Raw genomic sequence first — 27,188 nt, forward strand, 5'->3', positions numbered from 1 at the left:
ATACAGATTTCTCAAGAGGCAGGTCAGGTGTTCTGGTATTCCCATCTCTTTCACAATTTTCCAGTTTATAGTGATCCACACAGTCAAAGGCTTTGGCATAGTCAATAAAGCAGAAATAGATGTTTTTCTGGAACTCTCTTGCTTTTTCCATGATCCAGAGGATGTTGGCAATTTGATCTCTGGTTCCTCTGCCTTTTCTAAAACCAGCTTGAACATCAGGAAGTTCACAGTTCACGTATTGCTGAAGCCTGGCTTGGAGAATTTTGAGCATTACTTTACTAGCGTGTGAAATGAGTGCAATTGTGTGGTAGTTTGAGCATTCTTTGGCATTGCCTCTCTTTGGGATTGGAATGAAAACTGACCTTATCCAGTCCTGTGGCCACTGCTGAGTTTTCCAAATTTGCTGGCATATTGAGTGCAGCACTTTCACAAATGATTTCTCTGTACTGCAGGCACAAATACACATTTTGGTCCTTTCTGTATTCATCACTGTGGGCTCCCTCAGATATAGAATATATACAACATGAAAGAACTTTCCACTGAGAAACATTGCTATTATGGAGCTCTTTGGTATCCTTGACATAGGAATATTTATCACCTAGAGATATTTTCTGGCAGCTTGTTTCACATAAGAGTTACACAAAGGCAATGTTTGGATTATTTTTAATTAATTTTAATATCACATTTAGGAATCAGTGGTTACTTGCTGATAATCTTAATTTGCTCATATTGAATGCATGAAAAAATTAAGCAAAACAAAATATTAATGTCATTTGCCAGTACCTTGATGTTTAAAATTCTTGGAATGGTAAGTTAGAAATCAGTATTTTACTCACAAGGCTAATATCTGTGCAGTTTAGAGAAATGTAAAGCAAGGTAAGGAGCAGTGGCTGTGCTTTGCTGGAGCAGCCGTGAAGAGATACCCCACACCCAAGGTAAGAGAAACCCAAGTAAGATGGTAGGTGTTGCAAGAGGGCACCAGAGGGCAGACACACTGAAACCATATTCACAGAAACCTAGTCAATATAATCACACTAGGACCACAGCCTTGTCTAACTCAATGAGACCAAGTGATGCCTGCAGGGCAACGCAAGATGGGCAGGTCATGGTGGAGAGGCCTGACAGAATGTGGTCCACTGGAGAAGGGAATGGCAAGCCACTTCAGTATTCTTGCTTTGAGAACCCCATGAACACTATGAAAAGACAAAAAGATAGGACACCAAAAGAGGAACTCCCCAGGTCATCAGGTGCCCAATATGCTACTGGAGATCAGTGGAAAAATAACTCCAGAAAGAATGAAGGGATGAAGCCAAAGCAAAAGCAATACCCAGCTGTGGATGTGACTGGTGATGGAAGCAATATCCAATGCTGTAAAGAGCAATATTGCATAGGAACCTGGAATGTCAGGTCCATGAATCAAGGCAAATTGGAAGTGGTCAAACAAGAGATGGCAAGGGTGAACATTGACATTCTAGGAATCAGCGAACTAAAATGGATGGGAATGGGTAAATTTAACTCAAATGACCATTATATCTATTCTTGTGGACAGGAATCCCTCAGAAGAAATGGAGTAGCCACCATGGTCAACAAAAGAGTCTGAAATGCAGTACTTGGATGCAGTCTCAAAAATGACAGAATGATCTCTGTTCATCTCCAAGTCAAACCATTCAATATCACAGTTATCCAATTCTATGTCCCAACCGGTAACGCTGAAGAAACTGAAGTTGAATGGTTTTATGAAGACCTACAAGACCTTTTAGAACTGACACCTAAAAAAGATGTCCTTTTCAGTATAGGGCACTGTAATGCAAAAGTAGGAAGTCAGGAAACACCTGGAGTAACAGGCAAATTTGGCCTTGGAATGTGGAATGAAGCAGGGCAAAGGCTAAATAGAGTTTTGCCAAGATAATGCACTGGTTATGGCAAACACCCTCTTCCAACAACACAAGAGAATACTCCACACATGGACATCACCAGATGGTCAACACCAAAATCAGATTGATTATATTCTTTGTATCCAAAGATGGAGAAGCTCTATACAGTCAACAAAAACAAGACCAGGAGCTGACTGTGGCTCAGATCATGAACTCCTTATTACCAAATTCAGACTTAAATTGAAGAAAGTAGGGAAAACCGCTAGACCATTCAGGTATGACCTAAATCAAATCCCTTATGATTATACAGTGGAAGTGAGAAATAGATTTAAGGGCCTAGATCTGATAGATAGAGTGCCTGATGAACTAAGGAATGAGGTTTGTGACATTGTACAAGAGACAGGGATCAAGACCATCCCCATGGAAAAGAATGCAAAAAAGCAAAATGGCTGTCTGGGGAGGCCTTACAAATAGTTGTGAAAAGAAGAGAGGTTAAAAGCAAAGGAGAAAAGGAAAGATATAAGCATCTGAATGCAGAGTTCCAAAGAATAGCAAGAAGAGATTAGAAAGCCTTCTTCAGTGATCAATGCAAAGAAATAGAGGAAAATAACAGAATGGGAAAGACTAGAGATCTCTTTAAGAAAATTAGAGATACCAAGGAAACATTTCATGCAAAGATGGCTTGATGAAGGACAGAAATAGTATGGACCTAACAGAAGCAGAAGATATTAAGAAGAGGTGGCAAGAATACACAGAAGAACTGTACAAAAAAGATCTTCACGACCCAGATAATCATGATGATGTGATCACTAATCTCTAGCCAGACATCTTGGAATGTGAAGTCAAGTGGGCCTTAGAAAGCATCACTACGAACAAAGCTAGTGGAGGTGATGGAAATCCAGTTGAGCTGTTTCAAATCCTGAAAGATGATGCTGTGAAAGTGTTGCACTCAATATGCCAGCACATTTGGAATACTCAGCAGTGGCCACAGGACTGGAAAAGGTCAGTTTTCATTCCAATTCCAAAGAAAGGCAATGCCAAAGAATGCTCAAACTACTGCACAATTGCACTCATCTCACACGCTAGTAAAGTAATGCTCAAATTTCTCCAAGCCAGGCTTCAGCAATGCATGAACCGTGAACTCCCTGATGTTCAAGCTGGTTTTAGAAAAGGCAGAGGAACCAGAGATCAAATTGCCAACATCCTCTGGATCATGGAAAAAGCAAGAGATTTCCAGAAAAACATCTATTTCTGCTTTATTGACTATGCCAAAGCCTTTGACTGTGTGGATCACAGTCAACTGTGGAAAATTGTGAAAGTGATGGGAATACCAGACCACCTGACCTGCCTCTTGAGAAATCTGTATGCAGGTCAGGAAGCAACAGTTGGAACTGGACATGGAACAACAGACTGTTTCCAAATAGGAAAAGGAGTGCGTCAAGGCTGTATATTGCCACCCTGCTTATTTAACTTATATGCAGAGTACCTCATGAGAAACACTGGACTGGAAGAAACACAAGCTGGAATCAAGATTGCCAGGAGAAATATCAATAACCTCAGATATGCAGATTACACCACCCTTATGGCAGAAAGTAAAGAGGAGCTAAAGAGCCTCTTGATGAAAGTGAAAGAGGAGACTGAAAAAGTTGTCTTAAATCTCAACATTCAGAAAAAGAAGATCATGGCATCCGGTCCCATCACTTCATGGGAAATAGATGGGGAAACAGTAGAAACAGTGTCAGACTTTATTTTTGGGGGCTCGAAGATCACTGCAGATGGTGACTGCAGCCTTGAAATTAAAAGACGCTTACTCCTTGGAAGATAAGTTATGACCAACCTAGATAGCTTATCCAAAAGCAGAGACATTACTTTGCTGACTAAGGTCCGTCTAGTCAAGTTTATGGTTTTTCCTGTGGTCATGTATGGATGTGAAAATTGGACTGTGAAGAAGGCTGAGTGCCGCAGAATTGATGGTTTTGAAGTGTGGTGTTGGAGAAGACTCTTGAGAGTCTCTTGGACTCAAGGAGATCCAACCAGTCCATTCTGAAGGAGATCAGCCCTGGGATTCCTTTGGAAGGAATGATGCTAAAGCTGAAGCTCCAGTACTTTGTCCACCTCATTGGAAGAATTGACTCATTGGAAAAGTCTCTGATGCTGGGAGGAATTGGGGGTGGGAGGAGAAGAGGACGACCAAGGATGAGATAGCTGGATGGCATCACGGACTCGATGGACGTGAGTCTGAGTGTTCTCCGGGATTTGGTGATGGACAGGGAGGCCTGGCGTGCTGCAATTCATGGGGTCGCAAAGAGTCGGACACGACTCAGCGACTGAACTGAACTGAACTGAAACTTTACTTTTAGTCCGTATATTATACTGTTGTTTTCACATAGAGTTTAGTTGTAAGAGAAATTAGTACTACTTCTGTCAACACTGAGGGAACTGACAAACTTATGTCCAACGGCTCATGCTAACAGGTCATGGAATTTTAATGATACCAATGAGTCTGAATTGACATTCTAGGTGTGTTGAAATGTTGGCTGCATTGTGACAGAACTTCAGATGTCATTCCATCAACATTTTCTTTTTCCACTAATGCATAGCAGGGAGGGGGGTTCATGTTTGGGAACACATGTAAGAATTAAAGATTTTAAAATTAAAAAAAAATAAATATGAGGCAAAAAAAAAGAAACACAAAAAGAGTTGGAAACAACAACAACAAAAATTCATAATTAAGCATGCATATTGCTAGTTTGAAAATCTGAAAGTTTAGCTTTTCGTGATTATGAGTACCTGAATGACTTTAATGGATGACTAAAGTTGCTCAATTTATAGATATATTTTCACAAAGTTAAAATTAATATGATGGAGATTTTTTATTATTTTTTCTAGTAATAAAATAATTTTAAGGTTAAAAAAAAATAATGCTTAGCAGGGGTCGCAAAGAGTCCAACACGACTGAGTGACTGAACTGAGCTGAACTAATATAGAAATAAAAAAAACAATGTTCCTTTATAAGCATGTTGGATAGTTAACATTAAATGAAAAGGTAAAGACAACTTATCAAATGCCTATACAAATGTCTGCTATGGTAAAAGTCATTTAAGGTAAAACTGGTCTTCCTCATCATTGAGGATAGAGGATAAAACACATATTTTTCTTCTCACAGTTGCAAATATCATAAGAAATAAGGAAGGGTGACTTAATTTGGGAAGATGTTTGAGCGTTGAAAAAAGGGAAGTTTTCAGGGCCTTCAGAACCTTTCAAGCCCTATGGACTTTGGGGTGAGTACCTTGTATTTGGGGGTCATCTCTAATATTTGAGAAATAGTGGATCACAGAGGAGAGAAAACCAAAAGAAAAATAGAGATGAGAATATTTTAGTCTTATTTTATCCTAGAATAGTAAGATACTGAAAAGAGAAGGATTTTAAGGAACAGAAGTAGAGTTTTTTTTTTTTTTTTTCTGGAAATAAATTTTATCTTTGCTCTAACACCTAGCTAATGGTGCTCATCCTTCAGGTTGCAAATGAGATGTCATTTTTTCCAGGAAGTTCTCCTTGAACTCCAGGTCTTAGAAGTGTTCCCCAAGAAACCTTTATTCCTCACCTTCAGATCACACAAACTGTGTAATAATGTGTAAAAGTATTGTGAGGTTCCTGAAGACAATGGCCATTGTTGTCTTATCCATTATAACATCGCAACATATACCAAAGAGCTCTATAAGTATTTGTTGTATGAAAGCATGAATAGATGAATGGAAGAAATGAGTGAGTAAATGGTCTATTTTGGAGGAATCTGAGGCTTTGTGTAAATGGGCATATTGAACAGTTAGAGACCCACAGCAGAAGATTCTGAATGGAACAGATTTCAACTATCAAAAAGTAGGTAGGTGAGAATGGACATTATTAAAAGCAGTCACAGAGACAGTAAAAATTATAGTTGTCTACTGGATATACAAGGAAGAGTAAAGAAAACTGAAATGCTGATTTCCCAGCAAGTTAGCCCATTTAAAAAAAAAAAAAAAAGCCACTCAGTTGTGTCCGACTTTTTGTGATCCCATGGATGGTAGCCTGCCAGGCTGCTCTGTCCATGGAATTCTCCAGGCCAGAATACTGGACTGTATAGCTGTTCCCATCTCCAGGGGATTTTCCCAAACCAGGGGTCGAACCCAGGTCTCCCACATTGCAGATGGATTCTTTACCATCTGAGCTACCAGGGAAGCCCAAGTTAGCCCATAAGAAAAAATAATTATGATCCTGAATCATAAAAAAAAGAAAATTAGGCCTTAGAAGATGTGGAAGTAAGACATGTATGGTTTGTATGTGACTGCTTTTTTTTAACCTCAAATAGTCCTTCCCCCAATATTTTAGTGTTTAAAATAATTTTAGTAATCAAAACAGTACTTTTTTGACCTAAAAAGAGACATACATATCAATGGAATAGAATATAGAGCACAGGAATAAATATATGTATATAGGATCAATCAATTTATAACAAAGAGATGAGTATACAATAAGGAAAGGATAGGTTCTTCAATAAATAGTGTTGGGAAAACTGGACAGCCAATATAAAGAATGAAACTCGACCACTGTCTTACACAATACAAGAAAGGCAAGCAAAAATGGATTAAAGATTTGACTGTAAGACTTTAAACCACAGAATTCCTAGAAGAAAACATATAGTGTAAGCTCCTTGGCATTGGTCTTGCCAATGATTTTTTGGATTTTACACCAACAGCAAAAATAAATGGGACTACATCAAGGTAAAAAGCTTCTGTATAGCAAAGAAAACCATCAAAAAGAAAATAAAAAGCAATCTGTGCAATAGGGCTTCCCTGGTGCCTCAGTGGTAAAGGATCTGCTTGCAGTGCAGGAGACTGCCTGCAATGCAGGAGTAGCGGGTTTGATCCCTGGGTTGGGAATGATCCTGGGGAAGAAAATGGCAAACACCTCCAGCATTCTCGCTTGGGAAATCCCATGGACAGAGGATCCCAGTGGGCTACAGTCCATGAGGTTGCAAGAGCTGGACAGGACCTAGTGATTAAACCACCACCAAAGCCTGTGGAATGGAAGAAAATATTTGCAAATCATGTATGATAAGGGATTGATATCCAAAATAGATAAAGAAATCATGTAACTCAGCAAAAAATATTTTTATTAAAAAATGGTCAGAGGAACTGAATAGACAGTTTTCTGAAGATATCCTAATGGCTAATAGGTACATAAAACTATGCTCAGCATCACTAAGCATCAGGGAAATGCAAATCAGAACCAAAATGAGATATCACTTCATACCTATTAGGATCAGTTCAGTTCAGTCACTCAATCGTGTCTGACTCTTTATGACTCCATGAATTGCAGCACACCAGGCCTCCCTGTCTGTCACCATCTCCTGGAGTTCACCCAAACTCATGTCCATCAAGTTGGTGATGCCATCCAGCCATCTCATCCTCTGTCATCCCCTTCTCCTCCTGCCCCCAATCCCTCCCAGCACCCATTAGGATAGCTATGTCAATGAATGGCAAAACCAATACAGTATTGTAAAGTAAAATAAAGTAAAAATAAAAATTAAAAAAAAAGATAAGAAATGTACTGGAGAGGATGTGATTTACAAAAGGAATGCTTATCCATTGTTGGTGAGAATGTTTCCAGTCATTACGGAAACCAGTATGGAGTGTCCTCAAAAAATAAAAATTAGAGCTACCATATGATTCAGCAATTCCACTTTTGAGTAACTGAGGGAAATGAAAGCACTATCTTCAAAAGATACCTGCACCTCTATGTTCATTTCATTGTTATTTACAGTAGACAAGACATAGAAACAACTTAAGTCTTCATCAAAGAATGAATGGAAAAATAAAACGTGATATAGTTCAGCCATATATAAAAAAAAGGAAACTCTGCCATTTGAGACAATTTGGATGGACCTTGATGGCAAGTGACCTTATGTTAAGTGATAAAAGTCAGGCAGAGAAAGACAAATACTGTATTATCTCACTTATATGTGGAATCTAGATAACTTGAACTGATAGTTACAGAGAATATTATTAGCAGTTGCCATGATGGAGGGTGGAAGATAGATGAAATATGGGTAGGTGGTGAAAATATAAAAACTTCCAGATATAAGATAAATAAGTTCTGGAGATGCAATGTACAGCATAGTGACTGAAAATAATAATTTTATTTGTTGGGAGAATTTATTTATGACTCCACCTTGTTGCCTGTCAAAGTGGTATTACTATTAGGCAACCCTTGATTTCCACCTGGAATGTGTACAAAGTTTCATTGGTGAGTAGGTTTTTCCAAATGAAAAATGCATTTTCCCTATCAGTCTTGTCATTTATAATGTCTATCTTTTTAAACCAACAAAAATAGAGTTAAACCAATAGGATATCCGAACTGTAGGTAGAACCACACGTCCTTTAAAACTCCCAATTACAAACAATCTTGTCCATGGGGAAAAATCAGCTTCATTCTGAGTTCTATATTAGACCTAAAGGATATAGCCATCAGTGCATATTTAGTAGCAGGATATGGAAATTGTTGATAGTTATGGAAGCAAGGGGTTTCATTGGACTGGGAATGTTGTAGAGGCCCTGACTTTAGGGTTACCCTGAACATAGAGGTACAGGTGGTGGGGGATGGACAAGTCAGACAAAGTCAGAGCATGTCTTCTCAGGTGGTAAAACAGCCTACATCTAAAAGTAGCAAAAACCATGAAACTTTGGATAGTAGGAAAGGAGATGACAGAAAGCTGGAGCCATTTTCACACATTGTTATGCTATGTAGAATTAAAGAGTTACTAGTATTAGTAAAAGTGAAATAATTAGATTGAGTCTTCAGTTGAAATGTTTATTTCAAATAAAACTCAGTTTATGGTTTATGATTTTATTGATTTTTGCAGAAGCTTAAATCCAAATATTAGATCTTGCCAAGAATATTTTCTTCACTTTGATTGACCCACATACATACCTCACATTTTCACAGTTGACTAGAATTTTAAACACTGGTGAAAATTGACAGTAAGTGTGACATCCTTATTACCTTAATTACAATAAACACTGTTTACAAATTAGAAATATGTAGAGGAAATATGAAAGTTATTTTAAGGCTTGTTACTCTCTCTTCCTATATCATTTCCATTTAAATCATTCTACACTACTTTCAGATTAATCTCTCAAAGGGTTCCTATGATATGCTTATTGCCTACCCATTCACTGTGGTCTGTGATTTATTCCCATATTAACTGATGGAACCCAGGTCTCCTGCGTTGCAAGTAGATTCTTTACAGTCTGAGCCACCAGGGAAGCCCTCCATATTAACTATCAAACCTTATCTCCCACGAATTCTGTGTTTCCTTTTGGTTGATTCCTCAGTGTTTCATGACGGAGAAGGTAATGGCACCCTACTCCAGTACTCTTGCCTGGAAAATCCCATGGATGGAGGAGCCCGGTAAGCTGCAGTCCATGGGGTCGCTACGAGTCAGACACGACTGAGTGACTTCACTTTCACTTTTCACTTTCATGCTTTGGAGAAGGCAATGGCACCCCACTCCAGTATTTTTGCCTGGAGAATCCCAGGGACGGGGGAGCCTGGTGGGAGCCTCGCACAGAGTCGGACACGACTGAAGCGACTTAGCAGCAGCAGCAGCAGTGTTTCATGAACAGTATCTACACTCCAATTTCTTACTCTTTGGTTCACTTGGTGCTAAACTCTTATCTTCAACCTCCCCCTTCAGTTTTACTTGTTCTTTAGTGCTCTATTCAAGTTTTATAAAGACTGTCCATTATTCTTGCATACAACATGTTCTTTCTCCTTTAGCCTTTGAAACGTGCATATTGATATTTAACTATAGTTTTTATAGTGATTTCTAATTATTTATAATGTAAACCCTGTTGCTTCAACTCTATTGGAATTTTTTACATAAAAATTATTTTCAATGTCAGACATTGAATTATACCTAAATACTTTTTAAATTTTCATTCTCCACCTTGACAAATTAAGATAGATTTTTTTCTTTGGCATGTTCATGTCGCTTTGGAATTTCAAAATCTTCACAGTCTGCTAATCTCAGATGGCATAGCAATCCAAGAGTCAAGCTCTAACATCTTTTAAAACATAAATTGTATCCAAAGTGTTTTGAGTTTAACTTGTTTTATTAAAAAAAAAAAGTCATCCAAAAGTGAAGAAATACCCTCCATCATCAAAATACAATGAATTATCATGGCATAGTCTGAAGAATTCATTCAGTTCAGTTCAGTTCAGTCGCTCAGTCGTGTATGACTCTTTGCGACCCCATGAATTGCAGCATGCCAGGCCTCCGTCCATCACCAACTACCGGAGTTCACTCAGACTCACATCCATCGAGTCCATGATGCCATCCAGCCATCTCATCCTCTGTCGTCCTCTTCTCCTCTTGCCTCCAATCCCTCCCAGTGTCAGAGTCTTTTCCAATGAGTCAACTCTTTGCATGAGGTGGCCAAAGTACTGGAGCTTCATCTTTAGCATCATTCCTTCCAAAGAAATCCCAGGGCTGATCTCCTTCAGAGTGGACTGGTTGGATCTCCTTGAAGTCCAAGGGGCTCTCAAGAGTCTTCTCCAACACCACAGTTCAAAAGCATCAATTCTTTGGCGCTCAGCTTTCTTCACAGTCCAACTCTCACATCCATACATGACTACTGGAGAAACCATAACCTTGACTAGACAGACCTTTGTTGGCAAAGTAATGTCTCTGCTTACTAGTGGTAAGCAACTTAGGTAGTAATGCTCTCTAGGTTGGTCATAACTTTTCTTCCAAGGAGTAAGCGTCTTTTAATTTCATGGCTGCAGTCACCATCTGCAGTGATTTTCGAGCCCAGAAAAATAAAGTCTGACACTGTTTCCCCATCTATTTCCCATGAAATGATGGGACCAGATGCCATGATCTTCGTTTTCTGAATGTTGAGCTTTAAGCGAACTTTTTCAGTCTCCTCTTTCACTTTCATCAAGAGGCTTTATAGTTCCTCTTCACTTTCTGCTATAATGGTGGTGTCATCTGCATATCTGAGGTTATTGATATTTCTCCTGGCAATCTTGATTCCAGCACGTGCTTCTTCCAGCCCAGCGTTTCTCATGATGTACTCTGCATATAATTTAAATAAACAGGGTGACAATATACAGTCTTGACGTACTTCTTTTCCTACTTGGAACCAGTCTGTTGGTCCATGTCCAGTTCTAACTGTTGCTTCCTGACTTGAATATAGATTTCTCAAGAGGCAGGTCAGGTGGTCTGGCATTCCCATCTCTTTCAGAATTTTCCACAGTTTATTGTGATCCACACAGTCAAAGGCTTTGGCATAGTCAATAAAGCAAAAATAAATATTTTTCTGGAACTCTCTTGCTTTTTCCATGATCCAGAGGATGTTGGCAATTTGATCTCTGGTTCCTCTGCCTTTTCTAAAACCAGCTTGAACATCTGGAAGTTCATTAGTTCAAGTCAATTGGATTTGTGTTTATTGTAGTGCATACTGGTCAGCAGAGCTATCTGATTAAAATAAGTGATGGAAGTTGTTGATAGGTCTATTCCAAAAATTTTAATAAATATGCCTTATATCCCAGGCAGCCTTGCCATTGCTAAATCAGTACCTTTGCCTTCCTGGAATTTCTGCCTCCTGTACTTCTAACATATCAAGGTTTAAAACAGGGTCCCAGGTCTGTTTTCCCAGTTCTTCTATCGTTTCTTTTAAAACTATAAATGTTACAGAAGGATTGCAATACACCTAGATAATGTACAAAAAGGGGAAATTTTATATGGCTAGTGTGGGGCTAAAAAAGGTGACTTTTTAAAAACTTTTAAAGGGCCAAGATTCAGAATTATCATCATGATTTAGGCATTTTATATTTGAAATGACTACCACTCTTCCCAGTGATATTCAACTACCTTTATACATGACTTTGTTTTTATATTTCATAATTTAGTTGCTCATAGACTTCAAGGGAGAGAAATTTTTAAATTTCCAAAGTTAATTTTAATAATTCATTTATAAAAGAAGACATGCTTTGTGTGTATATACTGTGTGTGTGCACACATGCATACAAATGAATGAAAAGAAGAATGAAACAATGTTGAATCATTTTCTATTACCTGTAACAACAGATGGATTGCTGTCATTTAAAATTAGAACCCACTAGCTATGTGTGTAATTGGGAGTGGTTTTCCTTCACCAAATCCTAGTTCAAGTGGCAAAATTTTGAGTATCACCTTTGACCGTTCTAATATTGAGAGCTGTCTAACGAATAATAGTTCCATGACATTATAATTTTTCAAATAGTAGTTTATCTTTGAGAAGTCAGGCAGTTGATGACTTTCAAAGACACTCCCACTTATTCCCTAATCTAACATCCTAAGTTATTTTTGCAATGCTATACACACAGACACTTTTCCCTAAGTAAGAAGGCACAATGTTGGTATTGGTGGAGGGGACCTTCATGACCAGATCCCTTGGGGTTCATTTATATATGTATTATTTAGTTGGGCAGAATCAACAATTGGACCCCCTAAAAGGTTAGTTGCTTTGAAGGGTATGGTAAGACACTCATACTAAGACTGTAATTATACGTGAAGGTACTGTGAGTATGTGTGGAGGTGAGAGCAGTTGTATTCTCCAATCACTACTGCACAAGCAGTGAACTTGAGGTTAAAGTCCCTTAAATTTGTATAAGACTGATCTAGTTCCTTTAGCCATAGTCTGAATATAATCTGTATGTTTTCCAAAGAGAGTGCAAGCAGAGTGATGTAACACTAATCCTCCCAACTCTATAAGAAGGTATATACCTAAGAAAAAATTGACATACAGTGAAACCACTGCCCTGCAATGAAGGAATTCCTATCCTATACCTGGCTTCTTTCCTTAAGATTCTTATGTTGTAGAGAAGAAAAGAAGTAGTGAAGAGGAGGCTGTGAAAGGGTAGTTAAGGGTTTGCCTTGCAATTGTAAGCAGTTTTATCCCAGGAAACATGGTGGTGGAGGGTGGGTTTCATTCTCTCCAGGTGGACCAATTAAGTGGGCTTCATATAACCTGGAGATTCCTATAGTTGCTCTGCTAGTAAGTCTGGTTATCTATGCGACCCTGAATCAAATCACCCCCATCAATGTTAAGCCAAGGTGGGTAACTTCTGAGTAAGTTAAACTATGGACAATATTGAGCACTTGGATCCCTGAAAGATGGGCAGCCAATGTCACAGATGTCCTCTGATGGTGACATTAAGCTTTAAATAATGTGACCATGAATATCATATGATTAACTATTTGGTACCCTGCTTATTGTGCTATGGTGAAGACAGGATATACTACCAGAGCAAACCTGTTTAATTAACAAAAATCCTTAGGAATCTTTTTCCTCTAGAGCAGAGGAAAAGCTTTAACCTTTTTAGGACTCTTAAAAATTCTATCATTAAGGATGGTGATGTGATAGTGAGAGGACATATTTGTGGAAGAAAGCAATCTGGTTTGCAAACAGAAGACCTACAGTCTTTGGCTGACAAGCTAGAAGCACTGTGAGATACAACACACCTTTTATAAGAAAGGATGAGGAGTGGAAGTGGCACTGTACAGTAAAAACTGAGGGTTCCTTGGTGAACCAGAATTTGGATGAGCTCCAGGATTTTAGTGGAAATGAGCTGAGGAGAAGGTAGAGACAGACTAGATAAACTGTAGGGCAGGGCTACAGTTTTAGCTTATGATTAGGTTATTTTTTTAAAAAATTTGCTTTGTTTTTTCATTAGCCTACAACGCTTATTATTTGGAGATACAAGGATACTTGGATTTTCTTTGGGCCTGAGTAGATATGTGTCCTTCATATTTCTGTTCTTCACTGAAAGTGGGAGAAGTTCTTTTGAAATAATAGATACTCAGAAAATATTTTCCAGCTCAATTCACCACATATTTCCTGCTTCTTAGTACAACCCTTCCTCCTGGAAGCAGGTTTACTAAGCACACACAGCCAGGAAAAGGAAATCTGGTGTGATTCAATAAGAACAATTGGAGACAAGAATATTGGCCAGTTTAAATAAGTTAAATGGAATAAGTGGATTTGTACTATGACTCTGTTTTAATAACTGCAGTTGGCAACTTGAAAATAAACACTCAGTTCAATTGACAAAGTCATAATGCTTTTATTTTACTGAAGTTTAGCAAGTACATTTTTAACAAAGATGCACTTTAACTTAATATATGGTAGAACAGAGAAACCATACATGTTTCTAGTCTCTAACACACTACCGCATTTTTCTCCCTTAAAAGACAAGAAGCCAAGCTGAAGTGAGCATAGAAAAGCATAAAATATGGTCAAGTTACTTTAGACATTAATATTTAGCTCATATTCTTAAACTGATAATCTAAGGCAAAAACAAAGCTTCCATCATTTTTTTAAAATGTACACACATTATTTTTTATAAAAAAATGTAATATAGATTGAATAACTCCTTCAGTAAACAAAGCTTTGCTGATAAAAACAATTAAAATAACTCCATGTTGAATAGTTCCAGAGATAAACTGGAATCACAAGCATCTTCATTTATGTAAAGCCAGTGAGGACCTTTCCGGCCAAATAAAACTGTTGTGCCATTGCTAAACAGTAATGGTTACCTCCTTTAAAAAAAAAAAGAAAAGTTAATTTTTCTGAGGAATAATTGTAATACGTGTTTTAAAATACTAAATTTCTATCTTCAGGAACTTAAATGACCTGATGTAACAGGCTTGATTTAATATTGGTAAAATTAAAATTTCTTAACATTTCTATATGCTAATGTGTCAGTTTTCAAAGATCCTTTAAGTTGCATGATACAGCTCCTGGTTTTTCCATAGCACTGAAGACATCAAAGACTGAAAAGAATCTTCAAAAACTATTTTGTCTATGGTTATCAACATTACTTTTCCTTTTGTACAGAATGCCATGTTTGAGATCCTTTTACTTTACCAAAACAAGGAATAGAGAATATCTGGTTATGATCTAAAGGTGATGACAGCTTTAAAGAAACATTTTGTTTCCTCTCCCCAGGTTAAATGAGACCATGTATACTCCATGAAAAGAGACAAATTGTGAACATAATTTAAAACATAGTGTTTAGTCGAACTGGTATCTATTTAAATATTGATGATCAAAAGAATCCATTCCATCCTAGACTTAGAAAAATATTTCATGGTAAAAGTTATAGTTTGAAACAATTTTCAACAACAATTCCACCTCTTCGTCTAATCTGCCTCTTTTCCATAACCATGACTTATAGCCCCAATATCTATTCAGCTACCTTATAAAAATTGGCTTTTGGTGACAAAAGAAGAAGAAAAGAAAGTGTGGATGATCAGTACAAATCCATCACCCATGCTTAAGAAACACTTAAAGTCTATGTTTTCATCTTCTTCACATATAAAGCAGAATGCATTATCATTGTTGGACTGATATGCTTCGTGTAAAATATTAATGCAATCTAGTCAAAGCTGAGAATTGTCAGGAGGATAATATACCCTTCTAATGTATGAACTCTTTAAAATATTTTCAAAGGTAAGGTAATAGAAGAATAAAGAATGTGGTTCTATGTTAGTCAGACCACCTGAAGGGTCAGACTTCATTAGAAGGCAACCAAGCATTTTGCCTTAGAGCTCATGGAATTCATTTGAACTTTTCCAGGGAAGAAGACAACAAAGCTTGAATTTTGAGAAAATATCTAGTAATCTCTCACTCTAGAGATTTGCTTAGACTCCTTTATGGTGTCTGATAATATTTATTTTGACAAAATTCACCAGATAGTTACTTGGTTTTCCAGTCTATCTCATCCTCTGTATACACAGCCTAAATGTCAAAGGAAAGCACTTCAACATTAAACAGCAGACATTCATTTTACCAGACAAAAAATTTATACAATATAACTAAAACTTAAATCATGCAATACAAATTGTGAACATTACAAATTTGAAAGCAAATAGTAAACAAAATAACATCCTGTTAAAAGAAAAAATACATAAACACAGTAACAAATGGCAAAAAGCAATCACCATTTGTCCTTTAGCAAAACGCAGTTTTTTAAAAAATCTCCCTCCTTTAACGTTTAATTTTTGTCTTTATTAAAAAAGACAAACATATTTGCCCACACTCTTCATTAAATGTGCCAGTTTATAAGGCTTATCAGGAATTGTTTCCACAGCAGTTCAAAAATCCAAAGAAAAACTAAGCCAGTAAAAGATAGTATTAATACGATTTTTTTTTTTTACTTAGAATACAGTCAGTTGATGATACACAGTAGTAAAACTTTCTTTCTCCTAATTTAGAGGTTAGTAGCAAAATAGACTCCTGTGCAGCTTGCTATACAATGTTGACATAGATTCTGTTACTCTTTTACATATGCCAATACTATGATCATAGGTAAGGAGACAATACTGACCTGCTAACTGACACTGATCCTTGGAGCAATCTCAAAGTTTGCCACATTTCAATCTCAAAATACATTTCAGCTATAATATGAGTGATTTATCACATAGTAGTAGCTGTCAAAGTAAACTCCGAGATAAAACAAAAACATCTGGAATCATAAACAGAGGAGAACAGTAGCTGAATTTTAATCCAAACCTGGCATTCTCACTTAATTAGGAACAGGGAACAGCTAATTAGTATTTGAATGCTTCATGTTTTTAAAAAGGTTTGTACTTTAGCTCCAAACAGAGATGAGCTAATATGCATTTTGGATGTAAACAAGATTAAAGATCAGGAAGAGCAATAAACATAGCCTCTCCAGAGGAATGTCAGGGAGTGTGGGAACTTACACAGGGTGACATACTTACATTTCAGGAGAGCTGGCAGAGTTTATTGCTTTAAGATTTATAAGATAATTAAAAGGGGGAATTCAAATACATACAAAATTGACCATTGTAAAAATAAAAGTAAAGGCCCACACAGTCCATTGCTTAGTACAGCACTGCTTGACATGGGCATACCCCATGACACAGGAGTCTGGTGTGTCCTCCATACAGGAGATGAGCCTCTACTCAACAGTTTTCTTTAAAGGGACATACCTGGTTGTTCCAACTCAAGTAAGTGTGAGATTTGCCTTCTGTGGTACATATCTGATGCTTATGAAAAATAAAAAGCTAAAATCAGGCATCATAAAGAAGGTGGATATGTGGCAAAAGGCCAGAAGAAAATACATGGGGATTTCTTATAGTTCAACTGAAGTTAATTAAATGTCTATTTGTAAAAAGATATAATTAGTTTATTTTTAAGTAGCAGTTAATTTGAAAATACTGTTCAGTTTCCCCTATCGTTCAATATAAGCTGTTTGACTATCAAATAATGAGACATTCCAGGATGTTATTTTTAAGCAACGTCTCTTTGTTATTCATTTCAAATAACTGATATTAATAAATTTCTCAAAAAAGTATTTGCCTCAGTTCTTCTCCAGATTTATTTTTTTTAAATACGGGGAAGGAGGGAGGGGGATTCAGGATGGGGAACATGTGTATACCTGTGGCGGATTCATGTTGATGTATGGCAAAACCAATACAATATTGTAAAGTAATTAACCTCCAAGTAAAATAAATAAATTTATATTTTAAAAATTTAATTTATTTAAATTGGAGGCTAACTACTTTACAATATTGTGGTGGTTTTTGCCATACATTGACATAAATCAGCCACGGGTATACATGTATCCCCCATCCTGAACCTTCCCGGCACTATTTCACTGAATTGGGTTAAAGCAACATACCTGCTCCATACAAATAGATCTTCTACAGTATATAGAGAGCATCAGAAGCCTTAAAAAATCCTTCAGAGCATGGACTGACTGGAATGTTACACTGATATGAATTAATGTGATGTTTTATAACGTGTAGGGAAAGCGGCAATTCCAGTAGTAGAAATTGCATGTACTGCCACAGGGAACTGGTTATTGGGGAAGCATAAAAATTCAGTTGGAATTTTGTATAGAATGTGTGGTACCTCTGTCATATCAGAACTTAATTCTACGGCAGATGTGAAAATAACATAATGGACTAGTTTTTGCTTGGGTAAAGAGAGCACTTTAGGAGGGGAATTGATTTTTTTTTTAGTATACTATTTAGCACATTGGACTACTGTTGTATTAGATTCTTTTATTGTTCTTGTTTAGTTACTAAGCCGTTTCCAACTCTTTTGCAACACCATGGACTGTAGCTCCTCCCCGGACCTCTAGGCTCCTTTGTCCATGGGATTTCCTAGGTAAGAATACTGGAGTGGATTGCCATTCCCTTCTCCAGGGAATCTTCCTGACCCAGGGACTGAACTCACATCTCCTGCACTGGCAGGTGGATTTTTTATCAGTAGGCCACCAGGGAAGTCCTGTTAGATTCCTGCTGCTGCTGCTGCTGCTAAGTCGCTTCAGTCGTGTCTGACTCTGTGCGACCCTAGACGGCAGCCAACCAGGCTCCCCCGTCCCTGGGATTCTCTAGGCAAGAACACTGGAGTGGGTTGCCATTTCCTTCTCCAATGCATGAAAGTGAAAAGTGAAAGCGAAGTTGCTCAGTCATGTCCGACTCTTAGCGACCACATGGACTGTAGCCCACCAGGTCCCTCCATCCATGGGATTTTCCAGGCAAGAGTACTGGAGTGGGGTGCCATTGCCTTCTCTGATTAGATTCCTAGGAGGCATGAAAATAATGATGGGTATTTGCCAGCAGCCTTTGGTGGGTATCCATTAAGTAAACAGTTAAATATACTTGAGGCCATTTCCAGGGCATTTCAAGCAAAATGGCCCATTTGTTTCTAATCAGTGGAGCAGCTTAGGTATCTGGCCATGTCTAGACAGAGGGTGAGCAATGGAAAATATCCATGATGTGACTGACCCATAATCTGCCTTTCTCCTTTCATATATATATATATTTATTTATTTATTTCTGGGTCTGTTTAATTGTTGATAGCTTAATGAAGAGGACTGAAGATGGAAGGAGAGTAGAAAATAATAAAGGAGTATTTTTTTGCTGCTTAGGTTTTTATTGTTGCCTTCTTTATATGCAAGGAACAAACTAGTATAAAGGTATTAAATAACTTGCTCTACCATCAACAAATCAAAGGAAGAACTAGGTGTGGTAAAACCTACAAACTAGAGCTCTCTATATTTCCTTAGAGAACTCTACAGGCAATGTGCTTTTTTCAGAAAGGTGATCTTCAATGCAATGATAATAAATATTGATTATTTGCACATATGAATTACCTCCTCACATTAATTCCTATTAAATCTCAGGTCATCCAAATATAAAGCTATTTCATAGCAATTACAGCATAAACTGGGTTTGTCTGCATTTTGTTACACCATTTAGAAATAGCATTTTCTGTGTCTTAAAAATTCTTCCACCTACTTACCCCACTAGGATGATCCAGGTTTAATGTGATAATGTTTATGAAGCACTATGAACTCCATGGAAGAAAATGGTTATGAAAGTGTAATGTATCATGTTCAATCATCATTATGATTATCCCCTAAACATTGTGAAGCCCAATCTCTAACTTTTTCCTGTACATGCAAAGTTCTAACTATCAGCAATGAACACATAGTAATTGATGGTTCCATATTTTAAGAATTTGAGTATGAATTTCAAAGAATTACAACACTAGATAAGCAGGTAACTGCTACAGCACCCTATTCGTGCCTATGATCAGTTGGAGTTCCGGCATCAGTGTTCAGGCTGCACAGAAAAAAACAATAAAACCTGGTCAAAATTTCATTCCAACAAACAAAATCCAAAATCTACTCCAAAAAAAAAAAAAATCCATAATGAATTTCACTAAAAAACACAAACTGACTTTCTAGTATTTTGCTGAGCTATACATTTTCAAGATTTGAATAAAGCTGTGTGCAGTAAATGTATTACTTCATTACAAATATCCCTTAATCATTTGTTCATTGATGTGACCCTTATACTATTAAAAGCAAAATTATACAAAGGTGAGCAAAATTGTAGCTTTGCATAATTTAAAGCTCAATCAAATTATCTGGGTGTGATATTGACAATACAAAAATGGCCTAAATGATATTCCCTAACTCTAAAATATGCATTATGAGCCCCTTGTGCATGTTCTACTGTTTTACTACCTGTAGTGAAATGCATGACTAGCTTAATAAGCAAGACATTTCAAAAACATATTTATTTTCCCTTCACAATCTAAAACATGAGTAAAGATTCACACCATTTTCTCTGAATCAAAATCTTTGTTAATGATTGCAATTTCCTTTCAGGATGAGATTTCTTTCCCCAACAGGATGGTTATTTAAAAGTAAACTCTCACTTAAAAAAAAAAACTGCTAAGAAACATTTAAAAGTAAACTCTCACTTTAAAAAAAAAACTGCTAAGAAACATGTCTATTATGTTTTTGAAGGCTCAATTTAAGTGTAGAAAATTATTTTTTCTACCCAGGACTCATATTTTCTTCCAAGTGTTGTCTCAAATCTTATTCACTTATATAATATAAACAAAGAGATTGCCTTAAGAACTACTAGGCTTATTTTGAGCTATCAAAATAAATATCACAGGTATATTTTGAGCTATCAAATCTTTCTTTTTGTGGGTAGCTAACTGATTCATGAACAAATGCCAATATTTTATAAATGATTTACCCTGCTAAGTATTACATTTCTATTTTCTTGAAATTTGTTTAATTAGTCATATGCTTCTAATTTGCAAATGGGCATTATGCCCTTTGGTACTAAAATAAGATCACATTAAAAGATCATGTTATCTTAACTTGAATAAGAGAGAGATAAAGCATGCTGGTCAATGGTCCACTTTAGTCTTAGGTTCAATCCAAATTAATTTTATACAGTTATTTGTATGAAGTTGACTCCAATTCTGAAATGTGTTCAGAATGTGATAAATAAGCAACAGTAATGAGGTTACTTTGAGGTCCAGTTAGATATTAGTACAGTAATATAAAAACAATGCTTCTAATCTGAGAGTAGGAAAAGAAGGCCATTACAAGATAGTGGCAGATTTAAGAAAAAGTAACATTTGATTGCTCTTTCTCTAGAGAAAAGCATTGCTTTAGAATCATTTTCAGAATGGTGTAGTGCTTATTTTAATCATGTGGTGGTTCTGCGAAAAAAAAAAATGGAGATTTAATGAAAATTATAACTACTTAGCCTCATTAGCCCTAAAAATTTCTGACTTACACATTAGTCAAAACAAATACCAGTACAAGTCATCTTTTTATTGTAAATGGTATCATAATGAGTATCAATCTCTCTTACTTATATTTAACTCACTTTATTTTTGAGAATGAATTCTTTAATATACCATTTTCTCCTTTATTTAATCTCTAGTTCCTGTAAGAAATATCCTCAAAAGGGATATGGATATCTCTTATTCTCATATGGGGATAAAATATAAAATTATGTTTACCACAACTATATACTAAAGAACAGATGTTTTACATATCAATTATGGAATGACAAATATTTCACTCCTATTAAAATCTATATACACAAACAGAAAGGCTAACTTCAAATGTATTTTTAAGGCATAGTAATAATATCTTGTACTGATATTTGTCAAAGAATATGGATCTAACTTATTGATGAGGAAGATCAAGCAAACATAATTTTAGTAAAATTAAGGCAGAGAAGTAGCATGACTTCTCAAGGTTAGTAACTGAGTTAGCCAGTTAGTAACTGAGAAATCCTGACGACTAGACCAGTCTTCTTCCCACTACTTCATTTTGCCTCCTATAGATGAGTTAAAAATAGCAATAAACTTTCATGTGTTCAACACACAGACCTGAAAATTTTGAGCTACACTAGGAGTTCTAAAAGTTTTTGAATTTTACTTTCCAGAGAGGAAGAGAAAGAAAGGGAAAGGAGAATAAATAAAAACTACTATTCATGGGATGCTGACTATGTTAGAAGGCATACTAAGCCATTCTAAACATTTATGTCACATGTGGAATGCTATATTTTTCACTACTTCTTATTGTAGATCTTACCATGGTAAAAGAGGGAAGCTGCTTATGTGTCTATGCTATTGCAGTAAAAATTCTAGGGTCATATAACCCAACTTTTATACATATGTAAGTTACAAAATGCTTTGCAAAAGTCAAATTTACTTGAGTTTTGTATAGGATGTACATTGGCGATATTTTAATGCAATATGTAAAAGTACAACTATGTTCTTTTCATAACTTTTAACTATTTACTTTTAATGCTTAATTGTTAGAAAAACACTATAAAACTCAAAGTAATCATAATATGAAATCAAAATATGGAGAAAATGACAATGAGAGTAATGTAAAAACATTAAATGTTTATTTGAACATTAAAAATGACCACTTCCAACATTTCCCATTGAAATGCAGTTATCAGGAGATTGTAAGATTTGAGTTGCAGGTTTTGACTTATTCATTTTGGTTACTCATCAATGGTGGGATCTACAAGACACTCATTTGTATTGTTTTGAAGATAGTGAGAGCACTTAAATTTGGAAGAATAGGGAATTAGAGAAGAAAAACATAAAAAAGATGCTTCCTTTAAAGCTAATAGAGGAATTGGTGAACTTGTTGTTCAAGTAACCATTTGTAATATTGAGGTAGTATCCAACTTTAATATACAGGTTATTACTAGTGTTCAAGTATTAAATATGCAAATCATAAACTTTGGGGTTAATGGATTAAGGAGCATCAAGGAGGTCTGTGAAAAATTCTAAACAATATCTTTCTTTAAATTATTTTTTAAATTTTAATTGGAGGTTAATTACTTTACAATATTGTATTGGTTTTGCCATACATCAACATGAATCTGCCACAGGTATATACTTGTTCGCCATCCTGAACCCCCCTCCCACCTCCCTCCCCGTACCATCCCTCTGGGTGGTCTCAGTGCACCAGCCTCAAGCATCCAGTATCGTGCATCGAACCTGGACCGACGATTCGTTTCACATATGATATTATACATGTTTCAATGCCATTCTCCCAAATCATCCCATTCTCACCCTCTCCCACAGAGTCCAAAAGATTGTTCTATACATCTGTCTCTCTTTTGCTGTCTCACATTCAGGGTTATCGTTATTTAATATCCAAATAGAATGCTATATGGCTGTTAAAAATGAGAAAAATGTTCCTGTGAGCAACAAATAAACCTTTATGCTACTGTCCCACAGAAAGGAATTCTAGCATAAGATTAAATAAAAATCTGTTAAGGTCTAGTTCCAATATGGTGATGTGAATTTAGCCATGAATAAAAAATTTCTTTCTATTAGTACTTAAGCTTCTCTTCACAGTTTCAAATAGAAAAGAGAGATTGTATTTGTGTAATTTTTAAGTATGACCCCAATCTATGCAAACTTTTAAGGCAAAAGTGATTATTAAATTATAGTTGGCTTTAGTCTATTTTAGTAAATCAAATATTACACAGAAATAATCCTGTTAGCAGATCTGTGCATTAATAATGGCACAAATACAGGATCCTCTTTCTAATGGAATGTGTTACTAATGGGTGAGCTAGCAGTAAGCCTGGACTTGCAACATTTTGTGCAATGGAACAGGAAAACTTAGCCAGTCAAAAAAAAAAAAAAAATCTAAGTCTTCAAAGGGACGGGATACTCGAAGAAACTGAGAAGGGAGAAACCTTGAATGGATTTATTATTTGGGTTTCTAGATTCAGCCATACCTGAATCTATCCTTTGAAGTGTCAGTTAAGTCACTCCATAAGTTACCTTTCAAAATTAAGTTCCCCATAAAAGAAAAAATGGCACAAAGATCACTAGGTTATACAAATACTAGATAGTACCTTTCTATTCTTTTTGTTCCACTTTTACAGCATCAACCGTCATTCCAAGAGTGATAAGCATCTTGGTGTAGAGCCACCATATATTTGCATATCAGCAATAAAATAATTTTATTTTTTAAGTGATGTGACAATAATGACATATGATTCCAGACTTCTATGAGAATGCTGGCTGTTTTCTTGGTAAAACACAAATATGAAAGTGAAAGATAAAACTTAAAGTTTTAATTTATTCTTAAAGCCTTTCTTTTTGCATGTTCCTCAGGTGTATTTGGCTTGCCAACTGGGATAGGGTGACTCTTAAGCTAAAAAAAAAATTGTTTTGCCTGTGTAAGTAGGATGGAACATAAAGTGAGTGGTTAAATAGTTATGTGCAATCTAACCCTCCTTAGATTATAGTCAAAAAGATCTGTTAATTAATGAATTAGCCCTGTAGACTCTAAAATGCTTAGTGGCAGATCAACCTATTTTGGTTTGTAAGTCTCACTATCTTTCTCTCCCTACAACTACAATTTCACCTATTATGTGAGTGACATATAGCTGAAATTCTTAGATCTGTAAATGAGATTTTACATTATAATAGTTAGCATGACAGCTTTTAGTCACTGCAAATATTCTTTTAAAAATGCAGTGGTAAGTGGTGTAAACCAATTCACAAAAACCAGGCCTTAAGGTATAAAGTAATGTTTGTCACATCTTCCTAAGAAAGAAATAGAAGCATAATATATGCAATAATCTGACAAGTATTTCACAGGAAAGAAGTATGATATGAGTTGGGAAGTACAATCAGTTAAAATAATGATCCTTTGGAGGATGAAGAAAATTAGAGACAAATACTTCGTGGGAAAGAAAGTAAAAAGAAGGTGTCTGTCTAATGAACTGTACAAGGAAAAAATACTGCTTTAAATAAAGATGCTATGCTAGGGTTTTTTCTGTGGGGTATGTGCTACAGCCTTTTTCCACTTATAATGGCAGTTGCAGTAAAGTTTCTCTGGGTGGTAATAGTCTCCCATTCTTAAAGGAAATATATAAGAGGAAAGAGGACCCATTTCTCACAATCCTTCTAATTTCTAACAAGCTATGCATTTCTGCTTTACAGGAGAACACTTCTACTTAACAATGGGAATACTAGAGTGCCTATGTATATCTTCCAACACAGTACAAGACATCAAAGGGGAGGGAAACTAATGATTATGAGGGTAGGGCAGGAAACAGTCCATAAAAAGAAAGATGTAGGCCACACCCTGGTAGGAGTTAGTAGAAACAACTATAGAGAAATTCTATCTGTTCTCCTTATTTTTCTTGTCATATCACTTATGTGGCAAGAAATTATATGTAATTTCTCTTCTCCAGTCTACTTGCTTGCTCCCACCATCACTTTCCTTGATACTTTATCAAATTCTTCAATGACAATCCTAGCTCAAGGGTAATTGTTTTCAATAATATTGATAAGTCATCTTAAGATCTTTGGAAAAGTGTTTTGGTTACCAAGTGAGCAGCAAAGAGAGATGATAATGAAGTATAAAAGGTCAAGGAAGGAGAGACCAATGCTCAAATTGATTTTGAGAAAATAAATAAGAATAAAATATTCATATATGTATTTCATAGTATAAATATATTTAAAATTCTGTATTATAAACATATATACATATATTAAATTACATCATAAAATATGTGTTCTTTTTAACATAGAGACATCAAGATTGTGTCTGCTACATTTATAGTCAAACAACATTTTATTCACCTTGCTTTTAATTCTTCAGTGACATCTTCACCAAACACTGCATAGATGAGATCATGAATTTTACATATTAAAATGGTAAGCTTAAATTCTTTGAATAAGCTCTCATTTTTTTTTTTCTGAACAAAAATTGTTCACAGGGGGAAATGGGACGTTTAACGGGTTTATCTTTTATACCAAAATTTGGTTTACTTTTGACATTTAGGTTGGATTTAATATCCACTTCTGGTGTGTTAGTATCAAAAAGAAGAGAAAATCATTTAAGATTTCATCCTATTTATTGAAAAATATCAGATGAAAAATATATTCCAGTGTTAAATCATGTTTTGTCATTGTCAAACATGTAGGCAAAAAAGTAAACATGAAAATTATTCAAAGAGATTGACATTCCTTCTGCAAAAGCAATTCCCAGATTTTTTTGTTTTGTTTTCTTCCTCAAACAAATGCACTGGCAGAAAAGAGAGCAATGTGTCACTGTGCCTTTGTATTTTATGATGTTATTGCAATAAACATTTAAAACTAATATTTTATTTTGTTACTAGAAAGCCAGTTCATGAAGGTTATTTGTTTTCCAAAATTTAGGACCTTCATGTTCTGGATTTGTTTTATCTGTTATTAAGATGACAATATCAATTTTTAACATTTAAGAAACATGCACTGTACCAGTAGCTCTAAACAATGAAATACAGTCATACAAAGGTTAACTAAGGTATAAACATGCAAAAGGAGAAGTCTCCCTTCAATCATAAAGTGATGTTATTTTCTGTTCAGCAGTTCATCTTACTGCTGTTCATGCTAATTAATTAAAGGAGCTATTGCTGTAATGTGCAAACAGGGAATCTGAGAAACTGAGAGGGCTTTTAGATCTCCAAGTGAAGTTAAGTCAATCTTGGCACAAGCAATCAAATGTAATGAAATCACTTGTCAGTGCTAAGCTTGTGAAAACTGTGAAGTTTGACTAGGGAGTAAAAGGATTATAATTAGATTTCCAATAGGATAATAACTAAATGGCAGACTGCAGTAAAGAGAAGATATCACTTTGTTAGCTAATGGTACTGCAGTTTGGCTTTAGTTTTTACCATCTCACTTGTAGTTGTGCTAATTTAATTTGCTTTAATCAACAAAACTGCACTACACAAATGGTATTTGAGTGTCATTTGCAAAAATCATTGATCTGAAGGTACACTTAATAACAACTGATATGTTTATTTTATGTGAAAAGGAGATTAGTTGATAAGACAAGTTGATGTGTGTCTTGCAGGCCTCTAGCTTTGTTATGAGAATCTGGGTTGGAGGATATTAGTATACATCCTTCACTTCCAGAAATAGTGGACACTGCTATCAGAATGGGTGTGTATTCATTTTTTGATCACCTTATAGTATATAGGAGGAGTTGCTATATAGACCATTAAAATATAAGGAATGCAGAAATCCTTTTATCAGAAGGTGATCTATGAACAATAACTTGTCTGTCAAACAGCACTCAAAGCATAAAAGCCATAAAATAACTAAGCTGAAGAGATTAAGAATACATATAAGTATAGCAGTACATGGACAGTTAGTGGAAATTATCATAAAACTATACATGACTTTATCACTTCGAATGATAGCCAAGCAACATTCTTCCAAATCCTCTTTAAGCTCTCTTAAGGAAATGTCACAATGCAACTAATTGAATTTCAAAGAAAGAGCACTAAGTGAATGATGATTTCTATCCAACAGAGATATTGACAATAGAAAGAAAAAAGACGTCACTGATGCTGGAATTGTTTGCTGTGATGGAGATGGGTTGTGAAAA

General features: G+C 35.8%; 1 protein-coding gene across 1 annotated transcript in view; it reads right to left on the minus strand.

The window, feature by feature from the left end:
- Positions 1–27,188, minus strand: part of DACH2 (dachshund family transcription factor 2) — a 986,384-nt gene that overhangs the window by 156,228 nt on the left and 802,968 nt on the right. The window contains exon 13 of the mRNA XM_068963180.1: positions 11,496–11,629. Coding sequence (XP_068819281.1) covers positions 11,496–11,629 — 134 coding nt within the window. The remainder of the gene's footprint in view (positions 1–11,495; positions 11,630–27,188) is intronic.

Source organism: Capricornis sumatraensis, chromosome X, assembly GCF_032405125.1.
Source record: "Capricornis sumatraensis isolate serow.1 chromosome X, serow.2, whole genome shotgun sequence".
Classification (NCBI taxonomy): Eukaryota; Metazoa; Chordata; class Mammalia; order Artiodactyla; family Bovidae; genus Capricornis; species Capricornis sumatraensis.